At 42.7% G+C, this 23,512-nt stretch overlaps 3 protein-coding genes across 4 annotated transcripts; 1 reads left to right on the top strand and 2 right to left on the bottom strand.

Moving 5' to 3' along the window:
- Positions 1-345: 345 nt before the first annotated feature.
- LOC138634398 (aftiphilin-like) lies at positions 346-10,071 on the bottom strand. Of its 2 annotated transcripts, XM_069721301.1 has the most exons (10): positions 9,874-10,071; positions 6,961-8,435; positions 6,556-6,725; positions 6,262-6,388; positions 5,977-6,033; positions 5,621-5,743; positions 5,475-5,535; positions 1,445-1,585; positions 1,159-1,282; positions 346-1,001 (listed from the first exon to the last, which is right to left on the bottom strand). In XM_069721301.1, exons 2-10 carry the CDS (start codon positions 8,398-8,400, stop codon positions 863-865), a joined length of 2,382 nt encoding a protein of 793 aa, XP_069577402.1. In that variant the 5' UTR covers positions 8,401-8,435; positions 9,874-10,071; the 3' UTR covers positions 346-862. The 2 variants fall into 2 exon arrangements, with proteins under 2 accessions (XP_069577402.1, XP_069577403.1); XM_069721302.1 differs by lacking the exons at positions 346-1,001; positions 1,159-1,282; positions 1,445-1,585 and having other exon boundaries at positions 2,918-5,535; positions 5,621-5,781; positions 9,874-9,975.
- Positions 10,072-10,291: 220 nt separating this feature from the next.
- Positions 10,292-15,402, bottom strand: LOC138634390 (uncharacterized). Its single transcript, XM_069721289.1, has 8 exons — positions 14,912-15,402; positions 14,194-14,394; positions 13,815-13,942; positions 13,129-13,398; positions 12,333-13,023; positions 11,969-12,244; positions 11,691-11,901; positions 10,292-11,502 (listed from the first exon to the last, which is right to left on the bottom strand). Exons 1-8 carry the CDS (start codon positions 14,972-14,974, stop codon positions 11,099-11,101), a joined length of 2,244 nt encoding a protein of 747 aa, XP_069577390.1. The 5' UTR covers positions 14,975-15,402; the 3' UTR covers positions 10,292-11,098.
- Positions 15,403-18,959: 3,557 nt separating this feature from the next.
- Positions 18,960-20,238, top strand: LOC138634391 (cold-inducible RNA-binding protein B-like). The gene has a single exon (XM_069721290.1). It carries the CDS (start codon positions 19,066-19,068, stop codon positions 19,618-19,620), a length of 555 nt encoding a protein of 184 aa, XP_069577391.1. The 5' UTR covers positions 18,960-19,065; the 3' UTR covers positions 19,621-20,238.
- Positions 20,239-23,512: the final 3,274 nt, after the last annotated feature.

Genomic DNA, 23,512 nt, shown 5'->3' with positions numbered 1-23,512 from the left:
ATGGATGGGAAGCTTAATGACGCCTAATATAGGCAAGACAGTAGGCAGGAAACTGGAAAGCAAAACCTGATTATCTCAGAAATACTCCACATCATTATTATAATATTAAAATAGGCCGTAATGGAAAGTTTTTATCCCCCCGTATACATATTTAAAACAGAAGCCTGAAAGAATATAAAAAAGAAAAATGGTTAAAAACTGGAATTAAAAACCAAATAAATGCTTCACTTTGTCACACATCCTCATTAAAGGGCACTCTGTGCATACAGGCCTTATCGAACCACCTGAAGTACATTCTCTCATATCATTTGTCTATAATAATAAAAAATAAAAAAATGACGTGTTTTATAGTAAAAAAATAAATACATACATTCACGAGCAAATGTAATTTAAGTTGGTGAGCTTGTTGTAACAGTCACAGAGTGAATAAACGTGAGAGGGAGGCGGTTTAAAGCAAACTAAAGCACAACACTCCACTTTAAAAGGTGAGTAATACGTCAACAGACACTGTAGCTGCACACCTGCTCTTCTACGTGTTTGCAAATTGCTTTAACTTGAAATTGATGTGCGATTTCATACATTCTTGCTCCTTCACTGTCAGTTTTCAAGCTAAAAGGCAGAAGATCGCCAGCAGGTGGAGTATTTTGACCGAAACAGGAAGATAAACCTCGTTTAAAATCCCACCGGGGCCTTTTCAGTCACTGTCTGAAATGTCATATGACATCATTGCAGGTGGCATACAAATTAAAATAGCCCATTGTGCTGGAGGGGGGGGGGGGAATATATATATATATATATATTTTCTACATGTATAAGGAAAAATGTCTGTAGGAGTAGTGCGTATGGGGATCACACATCGTTGTCATTTTGGAGGAAAGCATGCTTTGGGTACGAGGATGCTCGGGAACATGAGGACCTTTGCCAGCATGAAGGACAGGTTGGGAAGTCCATCCATCACCCTGCCAGCCTCTGCACTCAGCTCCTCCTCCTGCAGAGGCCTCCTGATGGAGAACGCACACAAAACAAGCTTTTTTTTTCTTTTTTTTTAAAGTAAGACACAAGCAGATGTTTCATTATTAATACAGCAGAAGAAGCAGAGAATTTGTTGCTTCGTGTATTACTGCAAAATTGTCATATAAACATGCAGTGGCAGCTGACCTGACTGTGACGCTGGTCTTCTCTGCAGCGGACATCAGGCGATTCAAAGTGTCCTCCAGCTGGCTGCTGTCAGCGCCGCTTTCCAGTTTGCTGATGGTCAACTCATACAGCTCACGGTCAACTCCTTTACACGACGAGCGCGTGTTAACAAACACATAAAACAAAAACAAAAAAAGGGGAACAAGCTTTAAAGAGGACTTACACACAGCATGAATCTCAATACTGATTTTAATAGTATCATCATGGTGTTGAACGGTGCACTAAAAGTGTAGTTTCCCATGCTGACCTGGAGGAGGACTGTTGCTTCTGCTGCTGGACCTGCTCTCCTCCTCAGGACCAAAATAATCCAGGTTGAGATCAGAGCAGCCTGTTCCAGCAGGCGGAGGCGGCGGATGGCGGTGAGACGGGATGACGGGGAGCTCCATTTCTTATTCATCAAAGGAAGAAACATGCATCTACTTAGAAACTGATATTTCCTCCTTTCACTGAGACGGCGTATAATGGACGTACACAAGGTGTACTGCGCCTAAATATGTTACGGCACCGTAATAGGCCCCCCTTTCCCCCCCCCCCTGCCCCCCACACAGCAGACGTTTGGGTTTGTCAGCACAGGTGTACTTGATAAGCTTAACGATGGCCGAGCTCCTTTAAGCGACCCGTTTAAAGCACGTCAGTCACAAAGCATGCACAACACCGGGAGCCTGAAGGGCTCACCTCAATGGAACGCAGCCGTCGTTAACGGGATCAGTTGCAGCTGCGCTGTTCTGGCTCTGACCTGGTAAAAATGACTGCTGTGGAAAACCACGTCAGAGCTTGGAGACATTTACTCGAGATGACCACCTGAAAGTGAGAGACCTCTGGCAACGATGACCTTTTGTCGTTTCTGATTGACGTATTGACGGACTCGATTCTTCTGCGCACTAATCGTCTGCTACACGTGTTAATGGCAGGTGGAGGGGTGTTGCAACCGTAGCCTCGTAGTGATGACAGCCAACAGCGTATTGACACGACCTGGTAGCGTGAATGCTCAGCTGCGACTTGCTGTAACTGAGGGAAACATAACTTTTACTCTCTTGACAGAAAATCCTGAAGGAGAACGTGAAGTTATGCAGCAAGACACTCAAACCGAAAGAGTACGTCACCTCCTGAAGGACTCAAAAAGCAAGAGAAGTAAAATTTTGCAGTGGCCAAGTCAAAGTCCGGACTCTAAACCCCGATGGAGATGCTTGTTAGCGACCTGAAAAGTACAATTTCATGCTCGCAAACCTTCTGATGCTGCTGCTTTAGAGCAGTTCTGCAAGGGAAAAGTGGGCGCAAATTTAATAACGGCAATGTCACAGACTGATCTCGAGTTATTGGAGGCGTTCGGGTGCAGTTGTTGCTGCTGAAAGTGGCACAACTGGGTTAAGTTTGTGGAGTGATTCAGGTGTGATGCTTTGTTTCATTACATTTTAAAAACTTGCCTTCAATCAATTTGCCTCGGTTTTATGTTAAGTTTGTTTGAAAGTCTGACACAGTTTAGTGCAAGAGACACAAAAATAGAAGAACTCAGGAGGGAGAAGAACCTTTTCTGGCACCGCTGAAAATGAGATCACAGCAGTTTTATATCCTTTGTCTTGTTAAAAAAAAAAAAAAAAACAACAACAAAGGGACAGAAAATCCAAGCAAGCTGTTTGAATATTCTATCGTTTCAAAGTAAAGTGAAGCAGCTTTCAGCAGGAGCGGAAATCTGAAGGGAAGAGAGGTCAAACCAAGCACCGAGGATCAATTGATTTATTTCAGTATTTACAAGGAGTTCCCACCAGTTCTTATTGCAATGTTTTGATTCTCAATTTGAGCAGTAAATAAATAAACAAAGGATTTCTGTCAACAAACTATAGGTCCAGAGATTATTTCACCATTTGAACAAAAAGTTAAGCACTTCTTTTTTTTCCCTTTTTTTTAAACTGATTTGTTAGCAAAAAGGCACAACTCATTATGAAAGACTGTATCTGCATTTACAGAAATGTTGTAGAAATACCTTTGATTGGTAATGAAAGGCTGAAGAAGTGGATTTCAGGTATCAATTGTTTTCTCAAAATAATAATAATAATAATAAGCATTGGAATTAAAACACTTTGTCCTATTAAGCATGCGCATATAAGATAGGACAAGTGCATTGGAAGTAAACACAAAAACAAACAAACAAATAAAAGCAGAATTAAGTGACAGAAGAAATCCTGTGTCACATTTATTTTCTCCAGTTTTAATGACGTCTTATCACGGCAATGATGGCCCCTAACAGATTCAATCAAAGCCCAAAAATAGATATCTTAACTACTGAAATAAAAAAACAAAACAATGAAATAAACAATCCTACAAACATATCCTTTTTGACCTTTTTTTTTTCTGCACTCAGCACCACCTACAGATAATACACTGCCCTCTGCTGTGCATACGCTGTCACTACAACACTGCTTTGTTGTCAGTATAAAGTATTTGTATCATTTCATCTCTGAACATTTCTCTTGAAGGTGTGAATGCATCAAGAGCGAAATATAAAACTGATCATAAATTATCAGAACGGGCAGAAAGATTTTCTTAACGTTGAAGAGTGGCTCCGTTAAGTTCAATATTAGTGTCTGCGACTGAAGTCCTCCTGGTTTCATCAAGGAAATGAATGCCAGACTTCATTGAATAGTTTTGTCAGCTGTTGAGCTCCTTCCTTAGATATTTATGTGTATGTATCTACTAGCTCCATCACAACCGTGTGTTTACCTTTCATGCTACCAACCAAAAAGTTAAAAAAAAAAAAAAAATATTCTGATAATTCTGTTTATCGTCACGCTGGTTTCGTTTGTGAAAAATACACAAGTTTTATATTAGATATAATATTTTAGAGTACTTCAGTGGATTTAGCATACTTTAGTGCGACCCTCTTCGAAGACATGCAGCAGCAAAATGACTCGTGTCTCGGTCACTGTCCTGAAAAGAAAAACTGACTCGGACTACTTCTGGTTTTGCGGAGCAGTAAACCAGCTAATAATGAGAGAAAGTCTCTTCCGCTTTACCTGCTACAAGAAAACATTTTAAAACAAAAGACGACACTTGACAACATGCTAATTTGTGTCCAATGAATTTTCTTTTCTGGTATTTCTTTTTGTTTTGTGGTTCGGTTTGAATCCTGGTCCGCATCCTGTCTCATTAACTTAGAGAAATAAATATATCAGCCAGTAGTTAAATGTATAGCTAACCTTTGTGAATTATATGTAAATAAACAAAAGATCATACTCGATGATTTCATAATATATAATAACACTTATTTTGGGGATTTCAACGCTGAACACGACTGTACTACCTCTGGTTCTAATTGAATTAAACTTTCCTGAGCAAAAAAATAACACTTACTGTATTACCTGTGTTGTTTACTTATTAAAGTATCTTTTGTTTTGTCTTCACCAAAGATGTCCAACATAAAACCTTTCACACGCAAATCTGAGCACATAAATGCTTTCTGTTAAAAACACTTGAGCGCCAAATTATGTCAAAACCTGGATGATACGATCATTTATAGTGTAAATTTAAGTGTGTAATACAATCATGCTCTGGGCAAATGGTAGACACTGAAAAATTTCAACCAGTAAACAATATGAAAATTGTTTTTGGATAAATCAACATGGGACATTTTGGGCCATGTTCAATGAGTTAATTAATAAATATTCTGTGGGATAAACGGAGTCAGTGTTTCGTGTTTTGCAAGTGTGACATTAATTTAGCAAAAAAAAAAGGTACCTAAAGACCATCAAAGCAGCACAACAATGTGCACATGTTGTTCCAGTCACCTTCATCCACATCCGGTGTAACCACTTAAAGATGGACAGGACAAATGTTCCCCATCACTAACAGGGAACTGATAAATACTGAGATAAATTCTTTCAAAAAAAGGTGACAGCAGGTAAAGATGAGACACGAGAAGAGATGAAGGAGAGCGAAAAGGGAGGCCGGCACGGTGTTTCCCCCTGTGATGGTTTCATGGCTGATCGGTCAGTTTTCCTGTTTGGTTGCACATCTGTTGTACTTTAAAGTCTGTTGACAGCAACATGATCTATTTTTTCCACAAAATGTTGTGGTCAGCCACCACTGCTGAGTGAGAGGAGGGGAAACACGGCGTGAATACAAAGAAGCAGCACAAGCCCTGAAGGAGGAGGAAGAGGAGGAGGAGGGAGGAGGAGAAGTAAACGCTCAACAGTTTTAGCTCGTTTAATCGAAGCCGTGTCGAGGATGGCTGGTAGTCTACTTCCGACCCCAGAAGTGAGGGGCTCGGCGAGGGGACGTACCGTCCTGAGAGCTGCTAAGGCCACGGCTGCTCCAGTCCAGCTGGCTGGAAGGAAGCTCCTCCTACAAAGAAGAGAAATTAACAACATTTAAAAATCTGCATTTCGGCTCAATGGCTTCGTGCGCAAATCAAACAAGAGCGGTTCACCTGCGCTGAATGTGTGGAAGGGTCCGGTACGTCGAGGGGCCCTGGAGGTGCTTGCGCTGCGACCGCTGCGTGTCCTGGAGAACAGACAGCTGACACAGCGTCTTTGGTGGGCTCGAGCATTCCCTGATGAACGAGAAACACGGCACGGAAAACTCTAACACCTGGAAAATATGAGTTGTTTTTGTAGGGGCGGAAGACGTCATCATTCGAGCTGCATTCAGACAGAAGAGGCGGTTTGTCTGGTGTCCGATCACGTGTCAGTGAAGTTGGTCGTTTTAAAACAGCACAAGGCTTCTTTCTAATACAAAAACAAGTTGATTAGTTGATTTGATTTACATCTCCCGCGGTTGACTCACCAAGCCGGATGCGAAAGCGGGCACAGTCATAGGCTGCTTCTTCGTCCCCATAAACACCTTTCAGAAGGCAAAGACACACAAAACAGGTTATTTGTCGTTTTGTTTTTTTTACCGAGAGCGACTTGCAGCGAGTGCAACAACATATCGATCTGTTATAAGCAACCGACATGAACAGTGTGACATCTTGTAAATATTCCAGGATTTGTCACTAAAGTCACCACAGAAGCAGTTTCAGCTCGTCAACCCAGATATTCCTGGTAGAGACGCTGCCGATGACACACTCACAATGTTCCTCGTTTCCACACCGAGGCACCTGAGCAGAATCCTGTTGGTGTGGGAGCCACCCCACTGAAACTGGAGGCCCACCGCACTGTGGACGTCCTGGTGTGGCCACAGCATCTCCCGCTGCACCCTGGGAGACGGCGGGAGAATTAATAAAGCAGCGTCGTGGTATATTTAGAGACGTTAAAATGATATCAATCATCTCAAATTAAAATAAAATCGCTTTTATTGTAGTGAAACTAAATGAAATTGTAAAACTAGTTAAAAGGAGAATGTGATGTTAGTAGGTTTCCTCACCACTGAGCACCGCTGAGCTTTGGTATCGTCTTCTCACTCTCCACGAGGTGTCGGGTTTGAAGTAAAGCACCGAGGCCGAGCAGCAGCTCCGCCTCACCTTCCACAGCTTGAACCTCTAGCTCCGGGAAAGTGGCCTGCATGACCTGCTGGACACGACAGGACAGTGAAGCCTGGGCGGAAAACAGAGAAAGACGGTTCCTTTTGTTAGACAGAATTTCAAAAATACGTCATCATGTTTCCAATAACTTCAAGCTTTTCCTGTTGTTTAATTTCCCATGAAAAAGTTTTTGGGAACAAATATAAAGCATAACAATAAAAGAGGGATATAAAGGAAGATTAGAAACACAGTGGGGCTGATAAGAATTTGTCTTTCTCAGTATTAGTTTTCAGTGAACTGTCTCCTACCTGACAGCTGTCCCTCCTGGGACCGCCACACTGTCCCGCCCTGTCCTGCTCCTCCTCAGTGTCCCCATCAGTCTGCAGGCTGCTGACCGGCTCTCTGAACTGCGTCCAGGTTTTTCCTTCCACCGGTGCGCTCTGGTCCTTGAACTCCGCCCACGACCCCGCTCCATCCTCCTGCGTGGGCGCCGAGCAGAAGTCTGCGAAGCTGTCGCTGGGCGGGAGGTTTCCCAGACTCTGCACCGCTGCATCAGCTCTTTGGGCGTGTTCTTCATCCCTGTGATGCTCCGAGCTGCTGTCAGTGAAGTCAGCAAATTTGTCTCCCGTATTTGTTCCAGACTGTGACTGGTCGGAGGTAGCAGAAGTTTCCTGAGTCGCGTATCGGTTGCAGAGATGAAAACACTTCTCTGACTCAGACTGGTTGAGGTTTGCTGCACCGCTGTTGAGAAAAGAGTCCGAATGCGTGTAGTTTCCCAGCTCTTCGTCCTCGTCATCAGTCGGGTCCCAATCAGTTTGACCGTCGTGAGAAACGAGGGATGAAACGTTTGGTTCCAGGTCGGCAGAAGCACCCTCAAATGAAAAATCGTCACCGAAGGACCCCGGGTCCTCTGACGAAGCCTCATACGTACCGAATGTTTGGGGGAGAGAAAAAACCGCCGCCACGCCTTCCTCCTGCTCCTCTGAGATTTGAAGAGAACCGCGCCTCCTTTCCCTCGGAGCGTCCCCGGGCGGGCTTCGCTCTGCCGCACCGCGTGGAAAATCCAAAGCTGCTGCGGCATCCTGAGACTGACGGTGGTCCTGAGACGGTCGCACGAGTGCTGCATCTCTCTTCTCACAGTGCTTGACCACAGTGCAGACGTTTCCTCTCACCTTAGATCGGGGTTCAGACTCCATAATGACCTCCTGTCCTGAAGCTGAAGCACAGATTCGTTCCCCCACGTTGTTGTTTGTTCCTCCCACTCTGCCGTCCCATCCCTCTGTGTTGTCCAAGGGAGAGAGGCCACAGCACCAGGGGTGAGCTGCCTGCTCTGTGAACACAGTGAAATCAGCAAACCCCGTTTCCTCCTCTGGAGAGCAAGCACCCGCAACAGAAGCACCGTGTCTTTCAGCGTATCCGTTTGTGAGGTGCCAAGAAGAGTCAGTCTTACAATCCTGCGCTTCCATCGGACTCCTGTCGGACTCCGAGTTCACAGTGGATGTAGGTTGGGATTGTTCGACGGGGGGGTTGAAGCTGCAGTCAGGTCGATGGGTGGCTGGTTTTAAGGTGGGAGACGGCTGTCTGAAACCGGAAGGTGGCTCGGTGGCATCGGCAAAGCCGAGAGGCGAGAAGGACACCCCGACGGAGAAGTCCCCGAACTCGTCCTCCTCCGATACCACCTCCCCGTCGCCACCGTCGTCCAGCGGAGGGGGGGAGGTGGAGTGCAAGGGCACGATGACCGGCTCCATGGTTTCTCCTAGCAGGATCCGAAGGCCTCGTGCACCTTTTGGAGAGGAAAGTGGAAAGAAAAACGTGTATAAAAGTATCACAAACGACAGCCTTCTGGGTATCGGAATTTTGTTTTCAATGTGTTCGTGATAGTAATTTCTCAGCACAAGAATTGACTGAATATACTGGTACTATCTGGGTTTTCCTATAACCAGAGCCAAAGGCAAATATGTATTTATTTTATTATTTTTATTTAGTTTAGACTTCCTGCAAACTGTTTTATAAATGAAGGAACTTGCACACAAAAATGATTAAAAAAAAAAAAAAAACAGAACTTGATGAATCTATTGCACAATCTCATCATAAAAAAAATAATAATTTAACAGGTGTTTACATCTGAAGAGTGGTGGAAGGAGCATTCAGACGCTTTACTTATACAGGCACCAAGCCAACAAAGTCAATACTCCATAACCATTATGCATGAAAAATATTTCTTCACTAAGAAACTTGTAAAAAAAAAAACTATAATAGCTGCTGGAGGTAGAAGTACTTTGAGTTGTATTTTAAAGGCTTGTTATATTATCCACCGGGTCAAACCGTCATCTTAAAAGTAACCGAAGCTGTCAAATAAACGCAGAGGAGTAGAAAGTACAACGAAGGCGGAAACAGAAAGTGGGATTAAATGGAAATACTCAAGTAAAGTACAAGAAGAACATCAGAATTGTGCAGCGCTCGAGTAAATACACTTCATTACTTACGAGATATGAGATATTAGCAGCTCTGTGTCACTCCTTCTGACCCTGAAGTGGAAAAAAAAAAGGAAACCGATACAGGAAACGTGATCCCTGCTTTGAGCTGCTCAGGTGAACAATTTAAAACCCAAGACCACTTCAGGATCAGAGATGGATTAACGCCAGCATTAAAAACACAAACACACATTAACTAACCTTCCTGTCTGATTGATATATATATATATATTATTTATACAAAATAAAATAAAAATCATGCTAAGGTTTTATATATATGTTAAAAAAAAAAACAACCTTAGCATGATTTTTGTTTTATTTTATTTTGGTTTTGTGTAAAAACAGCTACTGACGTCATGCCATCTTCTCCCTCCTTGACGGACAGGTGTCACGCCGTCCGTCACGTGACACGAACGGCTCAGCTTGAAGTCACGTATGCCGCTAATGGACCCGCTGAGGGAGGCGATAATTAATGCCGTTGCTTGCTATTTACGGACAACTAATTAGGTTGAAATAAAGGTCCAAACGGGACCAAAAAAATAAATAAATAAATAAATAAATAAAAAATAAAAAGCTTCATCCCAAATTACATTCCGCTTTCTTGTAACTGATTAGCTAAACGTTACCGACGGCTAGCTCGTGTAGCCGCCGCTAACGGAAAAGCTATTCTTCAAAAGCATCTAAACAAAGATTTAATATTTATATGTTTGCTGAATGATAAGCCGGCAACAGCAGCTTTGTATTTACCAACACTCCTTCACTTCGCTCGTGTGTCGGTGCTGCAGCCTCGTTCTCCATCACGTCTCTTTCTCCGTCGGCATTTAATTGAGATGGTTCGGAAGTGAAGAGGTCTCACTGCGCCACGTTTCCACCCGCCGCTTAATCTGAGCGAAGAGAATTTTGAGTTGCAGACCGGGGAGTGACTCCTCCTCATTATAGACGATCTTGGTTGATGGCCGAGGTGTCTCGGAACAATGTCGCCCCCTGCTGGGGGGGATTTGACCCTACACCGCCCCTTTATTGGCCTCTTTTCAATTTATTCTGCTTCTTTACTGCTGTGGTTGTGTTTATAGTCATAGTAAAAAGTAGAGGCAATAGCAATACAGTTTATTTAGTCAAATAAGGGCATGTGATGCACACCTCCGCGGCTCATTTTAAAGTGAAGAAGAGTGGATGAGTGATCATATTACAGGAGTGCTGACCTATAATAAGGGAACACAGGGAGATATAAACTTCATGTTTGTGTTTAATGGAGCATATCAGTAAATACAAGGGCTGAGGGCACAAACGTACCCTGTACAGGCGGGATTTTAGGGAGTTTAAACGACAGTCGTATCCAAGTATGCAAGGATGAACATGGACCCAAAATTAAAGGTACTGTGCTTTATTAAAAAAAAATGTTTCTATAGTGGTTGTGACCATTTATATTGCCACATTAATTTCATATGTGGCATAATAATATAATAGCAGCAGAACACAATGTTTAACATCAAATTAAGCCTTTTGACTCAAAATAATTTTAGTTTTTTAATGTAATTAGAACAAAATTACAATAAGAGAAATTGTTTCTGAGTCAATTACAAACCCTTTAAATTAAATATCTATATATTTACATATTTACAAAACAATAGTATGCACCACCTCAGGGTGGGAGGTCCACATGATACAACATCATGTACCCAAATTTAACTAGTTCACATTTACAGAGTGAGAAAAGATCGTTTTTTATTTATCCAAATGGAAATTATTGCGCAGCAGCCGCAGTACAAGAGGGAAAGAATGAAATATTTAAATGTTGAGTGCAATATCAACATAATATAACAATAAATCAGTAACAGGTTTGTAAAAAATAACTATAGACATAAAGCTATAGGCATTTCAGAGTGGAGTGTGGCGGTGCATTTGAGTGTCTGACCTCTGCAAAGGAGGGGAAGGGTGAGGATGAGGAGGGTTGAGGTGCACTGCAGTTGCACTACTGATCACCACCGAGAGACGTGTTCTCTACACATGTTGATGTGGAATGAGGTTCACTTTTCCTGCTCTGCTGTTTCTTTGAGTACGGGTGCTCCCTCGGCGAACACTTCGCAGGTCGACCGAGTATCACCGCTCTTCTTCCTCTTACTGCAGCTTTCCTGCTCGCGATAGCTGTCGGCTGTACGCCCATCAGTTTTAAAGGCTGCAGATTTATGGGGGTCACCTGCGGTACTTTACCGAAACGAAACAGAGCTGACCTGAGCGAGCTGTCGTTCAGTCTGCCGTAGGTTCCCAGAAAGGAGCGAATGGGTGCCGAGAAGGTTTGGGGGTCATTTTTTAGTTTATCTGTGAGACTCCTGCATAACTTCTGGATCATCTCCTCGAGGTGTTCTCCAGATGACCCTGTAGGTAAAACACAAAACACCAATAAAACTAAATTAAACAGTTTGGGAAATTATTAGAAAAGAAATGCAATACAGTTAATAGAATATACTTTTGTTTTAATTAGATTTTGTACTTTTCAAAGCAACAAACTGCATCCAATCCGTGGCTAAGCATTTCAAACTCCATGAAAAGGCCGGACGACTCACCGGCTGCGATCTCCTGGTAGATCTTTCTCATCTCAGGTGTGGTGACGTGTGGGAAGCTCTCAGGATGACTAAACGTATTCATTACTGCACTTTGATGTTTGCACAGTGCACCAGTGACTCCGGCTGCGCACGTGCAGCATCCAATCGCCGTGTTGACGTCGTACTCCATCTCAGTCTTTGCACTTTGAACCACGTAGTGGTCCTGGTCTACCTGTGAAAATGACGCAAAAGATGGAGTTGCCATTTTAAAATACACAAATTTAAAATGCGGCCTGTACCTGTGCAATCTTTTCAGGATCCACATCATTTCCGTGAAGGAACGGCTTCGCTCTGGAAAACTCAGACATCCCCTGATCTGCGAGGTCGGTGAGACGACGAACGTAGTGGCCCTCCAACCTGGTTGTAACAAAATCTACCAACTGAGTCGTGTTGTATGACCTCAGTCTGTGAAGGGCTTCCTCCTTCACCACTTTCACAGGACTATCCACAAGACGGTTGGTGTTATGGCCTCCTGTCGGAAGACAGACGGCCCAATCTTCGTGCCTCCCGTATACCTGGAAGTCATTTAAAAACAGAGGTTCAGAAGGTTCAGTAATGTTATAGCATGTAAAAAGTATGTTGCATATATTGTGACGAACACACCTCGGCCAGGTGGTGGAGGAATCTCGGATATTTCACGGTAACAGGGTCAGCGAGACATCTTTTGTACTGCAGTGTCCGAGATGGGGCTGAGTCAGCATACACAAGGCTCTTGAATGAGTTCAGGAGCGGCGGCCGGTCTTGCTTAGCCACGCCGTTGTGTGCGCTCCACAGCCATTTCCACATGGCTCTAAGCAGGTGGGACTGGCTCAGGAGCAGCCGGGCTTCAGGGAAAACCGCCTGCAGGGAGTGCCGCAGAGCCCCGCAGTCATCCGTCACGACGACGTCAGGCCGTTCCCGTCCGAAGAAGCTCCCGCCAGGCAGAAGGGTTTGCAGGAGCTGGAGCCCGGATGTCACAGTGGACTGGTTCGATGACGTCGTCATGAGCACCCCTAAAGGCAATTCTCCAGCAGCGGAGTGGGTAAGGAGGAGGAATATCCGGTGGTCCTGGCGGTCGCAGTTTCCCGATGAATCCACAGACATGATTTCTCCACTTTCTCTCAGCTTGGTGTGGACTCTTTTCATGAGTGGGGAACATACGGCAATCACCAGCTGACCGTCTGGAGTTTTTTCAATTTTTGCATTAGTGTCCCCTTGCACCACGTTGTACTGGTGAAGTCTGTCCTTGAGATCGACCAGCATCTCCTCCTTCGATGGTGAACTTGACGTCGCTGGGAAAAGCTTGTAGTAAAGCCTGCAAAAAATTAAATAAAGCGAGCAAGAGAAAGCCCCCCCCAAAAAAATCAGAGATAGTTAAGATGCGGCACTTTTCCATCATTAAAAGTACTGTATTTCTAACCTGTAACAAAACTGGATGTCAGGACAGATGGAGCGGTCTGCAGCGGCGTAGGCGTAGTTTTCTCCCTCCTGCTCCTGCAGATCATACATGATCATGTCCAGCGCAGACGAGGGGGAGTGGCCTCTCTCGAAGAGCGCCTTCAGTTTGGCTACGGTCTCCGCCGAGACGTCTCGCTTCTGCATAACGTCCGCACACGACAGCTGGTGGTTATGCTCGTGTCTGAGGTTGACGTTCAACAGGTAGCCGTCCTTAATGTGAGGATCCGCTGACCTGAATGACAATAAATCATCAGTAATCGCAACAAACTTTTGGAACTAACAGTCAGTTGTGGCAACTGTCATATTTTATGCTGCGGCGCGTAAAAGCAGCCGATGTCAGCTGGATGGAGAAACTGGTGCGGAAGGCAGAGTCGTAGAGGTCAGTCGGGATTCTGTCAGCGTGTAACATGCTGTTACAGAAAATACATTTCACACTGTGTACAATACACTTATGAAGAAGAGCATCTTTGATGAACCAATGTGTTTTTCACAAGTGTCAATTAGACAGTAATGTATTTGTAGATAATATCCTGTGAAAAGACACTTGTCTACAGCATATGTAAACATATACTGTTTTTTTGTACGTACAGTATATAGCCGCTGTGATAAGTAATCTACCCCACAGGATGAATAAAATATGACCTTTACCTGGACTTCCTGTCCTGGCTGTGTGTGTGCCTTTTCAGGACCAAGTACATGGTGGCGCTGCATGATGTGTTTTTGGTCTTTTTTCCTTCCGTTTTGGGAAATGTGTTGTACTGACACCTCAAGTCCACCTAAGACACAAAAATACACAATGAACGGCATATTGGACACAGCGGATCTCTATTATCAAGCACCCTACTATATGCACTTATTGGGCGTTATTGATGCCAACTTAAAACAATACGAGACCATTTTTAGACAATAGGCATTTTGTGACCGGATTCATAAATTAAAATGTGAATTAAAAGTGATTATACTTGAAGCTATATCAACTTGCAACGAATTTAATCCAATGGTTGTGTTTCTTCTTTGTGATTCGTACCCTGTAGGCGTTGTAACGTCCGGTGTTTGGATATGTTTTCGACTTCCTCCAAGTGTGCCCAGAGGAGATTTGGAAATCTTCAAGCCAACTGCGAACCTCGTCTTCTGACGTAATTCTCAGTTTAATAAGCGCCCTAAACTGAGCCTGAGCCGTCTCCTCGTAGGAACACACCAGATGGACGTATCCCTCAGGTAGGATTTTCTAAAAGAAAAAAAAAAAAATGATATATATAAATTATATAGTTATATAGGTTAAGACCTTTAAAAGTGTGGATTCAGCTGTTATATTCATACGTTTTCCCTTCATTCAATAATGGCTATTTTAACATATGTAAAAACAGTATAATTCACTAAACACTAGTTGTATTATTTACATTTGACACAGTTTTAAACCCAAAATAAAAATAAAACCTAAAACCTCCATTTAGTTGATGTCCAGTGCTGCATGAAAGATGTAGATACTGTTGTAACCATCCATCCTACAAATAACGTTCAATCTTGAATTTATTTGGGCTATAAATATCATATGTTTGACCAATAACTGGTCATTTCTTACATCTTTAAATACTACTTTCTTTAAATCCCTTTATGCATAATAACATATATTTACAAAGTGGGCTGTCTGGTAGCAGGCAGTTCCAAACTTTTGAATACAGATACAGCAAGTTATCAACATTTCATGTAATTTAATATCTGCCAGACAAACTTAAGATCCTGACCTCCAACAGCGGGTGCTCTGCCTTTCCTGCCTGCTGGCAGTGTGGGCACGAAGTCATGTTCATTCAAAATGTAAAAGTCAACACGAGGCCTACTGGTAAAAGCGGATCGAGTTATCTAAACGTGATAAGGAGAAAAGGAGGAAGAAGCAGGAGCAGCTGCAGATTTGGTGATTTATGAAATCAGCTGGTCGGGCCAAAACACACCGTCGCCATCCTAGGGAAAAAAATGACGACGTCCCCGGCATGTACGGTCTACGGGCATAACGGAACACCAGTTAACAGCACCAGCAGCGAACGTGAAGGTTGGTAACACCGATATAATGTTGAAGTGAAGGAATAAACTCCCCCGAAACGATCCGATATATAGTTTAACAACGTTTAATAAAAAATAAAATAAAAAATAAAATAAAAATAAAACACAACGACGACGACAACCCAACATGTGACAACAGGGTGTGTTAATACTTCCGGCTCAAGGACTCATCGCTCTCTAGCGCCCCCTGCTGCTGCGGGTGACTGAGTGCGGACAATAGAAACAGCGGGAAATGGCCGGTGAATGGCTCGGTCGTCGCAGACCGTTTGTAAATCTGAGCAGTTCTGGACTGTGTCGGTGAATTTTACGAGTCGGATGGTGAAAACAACAACACGACAAACAACGTCAGGGGGAACCCGACGGATGAACCGTCCTACCACGCTATTTATTGTGCCAAAAGTACCGGGATGTCCGACTACATCCGGTCGTAGTTTGCAGTATGACACCCCCCCCTCCCCCCCAAAAAAAAACCCAAATCCCGCGGATTTTTACCGGGCACGCGCCTCAAAAATCGATTAGACACACCCGCAGACTTTGAGGCGCGTCCCCGCGAGAAGTCCCACGAGGGCTCTCTGGCGGACATTTTGAGTCATTTAAACACGCTTTCCGTAAATCTGCCTTTCTGCTGGTTTTGCCTGAGGGAATGACCCACAGTTCGCATTAAACCTGGTCGTCTCCTCTCCAATCAGGTCCGGATACTTCTGGACCTTTCCCGTTGTCCTGCCCAGAGGATGTAAACAAACTAAGCATAGAGAGTGTTAAAAGTTATTTATTGCACGTTTGTAAGGTTTTTTTGTTGTTTGTTTTTTTTAAGTTTAATCTTTGCATTTGATTTACTAACACTAATGCCTTTTCTGATAATTATCTAAAATGAATAAACATTATATAGACCAAAATACTCTGCTTTCTGAAAGATATGGTCTCTGATACTAGTAGACAGACGAGAAAGCTGGGTGGGACTTTCTGGCACAGCACTAAACTGGTTTAAATCCAACTTGAAATACAGAGAATGCTTTGTGTATATGGCTAATTAAACATCAGAGTTGACTAAAATGACATGTGGTGTTCCCCAAGGTTCAATTCTGGGGCCTCTTCTGTTCAACATCTATATGCTTCCACTGGCTCAGATTATGGAAAACAACAAAATGTGTTATCATAATTGTGCAGATGTCACAAATTTACCTAACTATATCACCAGGGGACTATAATCCCATACAAGAACTGGATGTGCCAGAATTTTCTTCAATTAAACAAAGATAAAACAGAAGTAATTGGTTTTTTTGGTGCCAAGGAAGAACGATTGAAAGTCAGTGCTTAGCTTCAATCACTGAATGACATTAAAAACCGCAAACCAAGGCAGAAATCTAGGTGTAGTCGTGGACTCAGACCTCGATCTGGACAGCCATATTAAGACAATTACAAAATCAGCCTACTATCACCTGAAAAATATATTGAGAATTAGAGGATTTTTGTCTCAATAGAATTTGGAAAAAGCTGTCCATGCATTTATCTTCAGGAGACTCGACTATTGTAACGTTGTGTTTACAGGTCTCTGTAACACTGCTGCTCGAGTCTTCACTAAGACCAAGAAAGTCGATCACATCCCTCCAGTTCTGAGATCTTTACACTGACTTGCTGTCGAACAAAGAATCGACTTTAAAATCCTGCTGTTGGTCAATAAAGCACTGAAAGGTCAAAAGGGCCCAAATGCATTTCTGATCTGCTGCTACCTTTCTGAACCATCCGGACCCCCTCAGGTCGTCTGGGACTGGTCTCCTTTCTGTTCCCGGAGTCAGAACTAAACATGGAGAAAGCAGCGTTCAGTTTTTATGCTCCACATATGTGGAACAAAGTCCCAGAAAGCTGCAGGTCTGCTGCAACTCTCAGCTCCTTCAAAATCAAGACTGAAGAATTTTCTGTTTGCTGCCTTTCACTGAACCAGATTTGAGGATGTCTTAAACTGCACTGTAACTTTTCTCCTATTTTTTTTTTTTTTTTTAGCTTGCTTAAGGTTTTAATCACTGTTTTTAATGTTTTAATAACTTGTTCTTAATTGGTTTTAAATGTCCTTTTCTTTTGCCTTATGTTTTGATGCTTTTAATGGTTTTATGTGAAGCACTTTGAATTGCCTTGTTGTTGAAATGTGCTCTACACATATTCTTGCCTTGCCTTAAATCAGTTATAACAGTCACCCCTACAGTACCGTGATCAGCAACACCACCTTGGCTATTTCCCTCAGTGACATTTAATAATTATTTTTTTGGGGGGAAAAAAACAAGATTTTAGTCATTTTGCAGGAGTGGTGGAGGCTAGACTACAGGCGACATATCAATCATTTACCCCAGTATACACAGATAGATCTAAAGATCCTGATGCAGGTAGAGCTGGTTCTGCGGTCACCATAGCAACTTTGCAATATGCAGTCAAAAGCAGAACATCAGACAATCTGTCTGTTTATACAGTTGAGACGTTGGCCATTTTAACAGCACTGCAGTGGGTGGAGGAGGTTCAGATCAGGAAGGTAATGAGCTTTGAGAGAAAACATCATTTATCAGGATGGAGAACAGTATCGGACTGATGGCGCTGCCCTGAGGTGTACCATTCTCTACCGGGTATCTTCTAGATAGTGCTGTCCTAATTCTGACTTGAATAAATCTCTTAAATAAAAAGTCTTTAATCCAATTATATGCTCTGCCACCTATTCCTATCATATTTAATTTAATCAACAATCCCTCCTTCCAAACCACATTATATGCCTTTTCCACATCAAAAAAACACAGCCATTACTCACTCCTTATCCCCTTAAGCTTTTTTAATTTCTGTTTCTAAACAAATAATTGGGTCCATAGTTCCTCCGCCTTTCCGAAATCCACTTTAATGAGGTGCTATCTGTTCAGATTCCAGTTCAGCATTGTTGTCATTACAATCACGCTCATCTCATAGCAGGCAGGATTTAATCAATGAAATATATGAAATACTGTTCCGACTTTAAAATATGGGTATTTTTTTTTTTTTTTAATCATTTGTGTGGGTGCCGGCACACAGAGGGATAAAGAGAAACAAAAGAGCAGATACAAGCTTTGTAGCACAGTGCAGCCATTTTATTCAGCGAAGCAGAAGCTGAATTAATAATCACAGAAAACATTGTTAAGGAATGGCATCACAGTTGGCATAGTGAGGACATCCAAAAGAAGCACCATGGAAGAAAACACATTAACCAGACTTAGGGTTGGACACACAAGGCTGAACAAAAACAATGCAATTAATAAATAAACACCCAACAGGACTGTGTGAGTGCTGAAAAATACCAGAATCTGTAGATCATATCATCTGTCAATGGCAGCAAGACAGGCTAGATTTAGACTTTATTAGTCCCACAGTGGGGAAATGTTGTCGTCACAGCAGCATAGAAACACAAAAAAGGTGTACACAATAATAACAAAAAAAATTACAAATACGTATACAAAAAATAAGGTAGATAAAAATAATTATTTTAGGAAAAAAAATAAGAGCGATGATTAAATAAATAGGTTAAAGAGGAAGCTGGGAGTTGAGGAACTTAATCTAAAAGATGCGTTTTTTGTTGTTGTTTTTTTGTAAGGGGATAGGTAACGCTGCTCCTCGCTCCGATCCGGTAGGTGGCGGTAATGCACCGTTCACCGGATGCCACCCGCCATAAAAGGCAAACGAAGAACGAACGCTGGTTAATGCTTCACTTCCGATTCGACCAGCAGCTCCTCGCCAGTCTCCACCCGCCATTAAGCGCAAAAGAACAAGAAGACCTGCAGCTCCGCGCAACAGCCATCTGATCTTCTCAGCCCAGAAAGAGCTGCCGCTAAAGATGTCGGACGAGGGGAAACTGTTCGTCGGAGGACTGAGCTTCGACACCAACGAGGAGTCCCTGGCTGCGGCCTTCAGCAAGTACGGAACCATCGAGAAAGTGGACGTGATCAGAGACAAAGAGACGGAGAGGTCTCGCGGTTTCGGCTTCGTGAAATACGAGAACGCCGAAGACGCGAAGGACGCGAAGGACGCCATGGACGGGAAGACCCTCGACGGCCGGCCCATCCGAGTGGACGAGGCAGGGAAAAGCGGACGCCCGAGAGGAGGGTTCGGCTCCGGACCACGTGGCGGCAGATTCAGCGGAGGCCGCGGACGAGGCGGCGGAGGCGGCGGCTACAACAACGACCGGAGCTACGGCGAGCGGAGCTACGGCGACCGGAGCTACGGCGACCGGAGCTTCGGGAGCGGGGAAAGGAGCTACGGAGGCGGCGGCGGCGGAGGCGGAGGCTACAGGAGCGGCGGAGGCTACAGAGATAACCGCAGCCAGGGGGGATACGGTGACCGCTCCGCATCCTACCGCGATAACTATGACGACTACGCTTCAAACGAGTAAACATCTCCCCGATTTCGAGATCATCACCCTGGCTGGCTGTGTTTCAAAGATGCGCTCCTCGAGAGAGAGAAAAAAAAAAAAAAATGTCCACGTGTTATTGCTGACCTTTAGTTTTGTAGTTCTGTTGTAGTAGCTCAGCATCTTTAAAGAAAACAACAAAAAAAGAAAAAACAAAAAAAAGAAAAGACGAAAATAAAAAATATTAGCCATGAGTTTTGGTCATTCCTTAACAAACCATGTTGCAAATTTACAGTTCAGGAATTATTTTTTTTATTATTTTATTTTTTTTCTTGCTTCATTATTCCTCAAAGATCTTTTTTTTTAAACTAAAAAAAAAATAAAAATAAAAAAAAAAAGCATCTGTAACCTGATTTAGGACTGAAGTCCCCCAATCAGACAATGGATGTCCACATGGCTTTTCACCGAACAGCCGCGACCATCGCTGCAGACTCTGTCCAGATTTTGATTCCTTGTTTAGTTTTTTTTATTATTATTATTTTATTATAGAAGTATCTGATGGGGTTTTTTTTTTTTTTTTTTTTAATTATTATTTTGTTGTTGTTTTTTTTGTTTCCGGATATATGATTTACTACTATTAAAAGTATTCGTTTAGCCGAGGCTCCCGTGTGTTCACTTTTCCTTTCAGACTGAATGAACTAAACACCAAGAAGTGGCCGGATGTTCGTGAAGTTGCAAATTGCAGCATGCTCCCCCAGTCCTGTCCCAAGTTATCTTCTGTCCTCTGCTCAACATCTGCATTTGAAACGTGTTTAATGGACTAATCTTGTTTAAAGTGATTTAAAAAAAAATAATAATAAAATAAAAAAAAAAAATGTAACTTCCTTTCCCTTCCCCTTTTTCCCTCTAAAAGTAATATCTCGACCAGGAACAGTTTTGTACTTTGTTCTTTGTATGATCAACATTTTTTTTTTTTTTTTTGTCAGTTTGGCTTCATGGAGCCTATTTAACAGACTGTGGAAAATAAAAAATAATTTAAAAAAAATATTCTACACTTCCTGTTGTATCATCCCATCTGCACGCTAGAATAAGTAGGCCCGAGGGCCGGGAACATCTGGGAATAAAATGAAATTAAAAAGGATCATTTCTTATTTCGTGCTACATTTTCAGAGATAATTACTGCATGTTTTACTTTGCAAGATGAAGCTTTTACAGATAAAACGCTGCAGAGAAACGTGTTTTTACAAAAGCATGAGGGGGAATTTTTTTTTTTTTTTTTTTTGGCGCGAAAAACACGGTGCCATGTTCCTCGTGCGGGGAAAAAAAAAACACGCACAAAGAAAACAGCATCCAACAACAAACTTCTGCTCATTCAGCGTTGTTATTGTGTGAAAATAACGCGAGATGTTAAACGAATTGGTTTCCCCTCCAGAGTTTGCTGGAAAAAAAAAAAGGAAGCGTCGTTAAAGTTGAGTAGATGGTACGCGTTAAAAAATAGAGAAAGTCCAGGCGCACTTAGACTATTCCGCCACACCCCTACGAAGTGGTACGTTCCGTCACTCAGGTGCGAGGATCGATAGAAAATACAAAAATAGAGGTAGTAAAACATATTAAATATAAATTATTTTTTTTAAAGGCACATTATATATAAATAATAATATTAAATTAAACTAAACTTAACAGCAGTGCAATGAATTAAACAAACAAACATTGTGTTAATTGTTGTGTGATGAATTTGGCCACAGGTGAGTTATTGTAAAGTCTTACAACTAACTATAAACTTTATCAAAAATAAAAAGTTTTGAATCTAACCTTAAAGCGAAAGAGGGTTTCTGCCCCTCGAACACAAACTGGGAGCTGGTTCCACAGGAGAGGAGCCTGGAAACTGAAGGCCCTGCAGGGTTTTTAATTAGTAATTTGGACATCCTAACAACAAGGAATTACAATAATCTGAGCACCGAGCCTTGTGGAACTCCACAACTAACTCTTGTTTTGTCTGGAAGACTCATTGTTGACATGGACAAACTGAAATCTATCTGATAAGTAGGATTTGAACCAGTCTAATGCAGTTCCTTTGATCCTCGTAACGTCTTCTGTAATAAAATCGTGTGATCAATCGTATCAAAAGCGAGTCCAGTGTCTGAGGCTATCAGAAGATCATTAGTAACTTTCACCAGAGCTGTTTCTGTGCTATGATGAACTCTGAAGCCTGACTGAAAATCTTCAAACAGACCATTCCTCTGTAAATGATCACAAAGTTGATTTGCAATTTTAGAAATAAACGGCAGGTTGGAAAACAGCTGGATGCAGAGTCGGCTTTTTAAGTAAAGGTTTAATTACAGCCACTTTAAAAGCCTGCGGTACATAGCCGGTTACAATAGATAGGTTGATCTGATCTAATATGGAAGTACTGGTTAAAGGGAAATACTTCCTTGAGGAGTTTAGTTGGGATGGGATCCAGGACACAGGTAGAGGATCCAGGTGAAGAAATAACTGCAGTTAGCTCAGAGAGCTCAACAGGAGAGAAATGTTCAAGGTACAAATCTGGTCCTACAGTTGTGCTTAACATCACATCAGTGACGGTGGCAGGAAGAGTCGGCCCGATTCTCTCCCTAATAGTGAGTAGTTTTACTGGTGAAGAAGTTGATGAAGTCGTTACTGCTGAGAGCTGAAGGAATAGAGGGCTCAACAGAGCTGTGACTCTTTGTCAGCCTGCTGCAGTGCTGAAAAGAAACCTGGGGTTGTTCTTGTTGTCCTCTATTAATGATGAATAATATAAAGTTCTGGCCTCACAAAGAGCTTTCTTATATATTAGACGATTCTTCCAGGCCGGGTGAAATTCTTCTAAATTAGAGGAACGCCACTTCCTTTCCAGCTTTCTAGTCGCCTCCCTATCAGAGCATAATTGTGAGTTGTACCAAGGAGACAACTTCCTCTGGTTCATGACTCTCTTCTTCAGAGGGGCGACATCATCTGGAGTTGCAGCAGAGAGGCTGCAGTGTTTTCTACCAGATGATCCACTCGTGTGGGACTAAAGTCGACGTAGACGCTTTAACACACGGCATCGAAGAGGATAAGCGTGTAACCGCTTCCTTAAACTCGGCCACGGCATCATCTGTCAAGACATCTACCGTCGTGGGATTTAATCCCACATTGCTGTGTTATTGTAACTTCAAATGTTCATAGGAAGCGGTCCGATAAAACAGGGTTTTGAGGAAATGCATTTTTACAATTTTCAGTTTCCATACCACAGAACCAGATGGAGGGTGTGGTTACCACGGTGACGGGGTTTATTTACATGCTTGAGAAAAGACAATATTGTCTAATAATGAGCTGAAAGTAGAACTGAGGCCGTCGTTGTCCGCGCCAACGTGGACGTTGAAGTCTCCCGCTGTCATCGCTTCATCGTGAACTCGGCACTAAATCAGATGGAAAGTCAAGAGACACTCTGAATAAGGACCAGGTGGGAGATAAACAACAACAAACACAGTCAAGTTGATGTGTTTTCCAGTTTTGGGTGCGAGAGACTACGAGTCTTGACTTTTAAATGAATTAAGAATAAATTTGAGGTGATAAAACTTATCAAACCAGTTGAGACTCAGACGAGAGAGAGATCTGATATTTAATTGTTTTATTATTATTATTATTTTTTTTTAAGTAAACACAACGTCTATGGGATGTTGAAGGTTTTGGGTGAGTGACAGCTCTGAAGAAGCTGCAGAAGGAGCGTGTAAGGCTGCAGCTCTGCGTGCCGGCCTCCACCCTGGGATGGTGTTTTTTTTTGTTTTTGTTTTACAAACATGTCGCACAAACGAGAAGGAGGAGGAAAAAAGAAAAAAGGAGGAGGAGGGGGGAAGAAGATGGAAGCCATTGCTAACTTGCTAAGCTAACGGCACCGAAAACGGTAAAAACCGCTCTCAAAGCGGAGCGAGCA

Source organism: Brachyistius frenatus, unplaced genomic scaffold (assembly GCF_029030835.1).
Source record: "Brachyistius frenatus isolate BFR_SWC_R1_liver_20210118 unplaced genomic scaffold, ASM2903083v1 Contig_260, whole genome shotgun sequence".
Lineage (NCBI taxonomy): Eukaryota > Metazoa > Chordata > Actinopteri > Embiotocidae > Brachyistius > Brachyistius frenatus.
The sequence above is the reverse complement of the archived record's forward strand: the minus strand, read 5'-3'. Positions and strand labels throughout refer to the sequence as shown.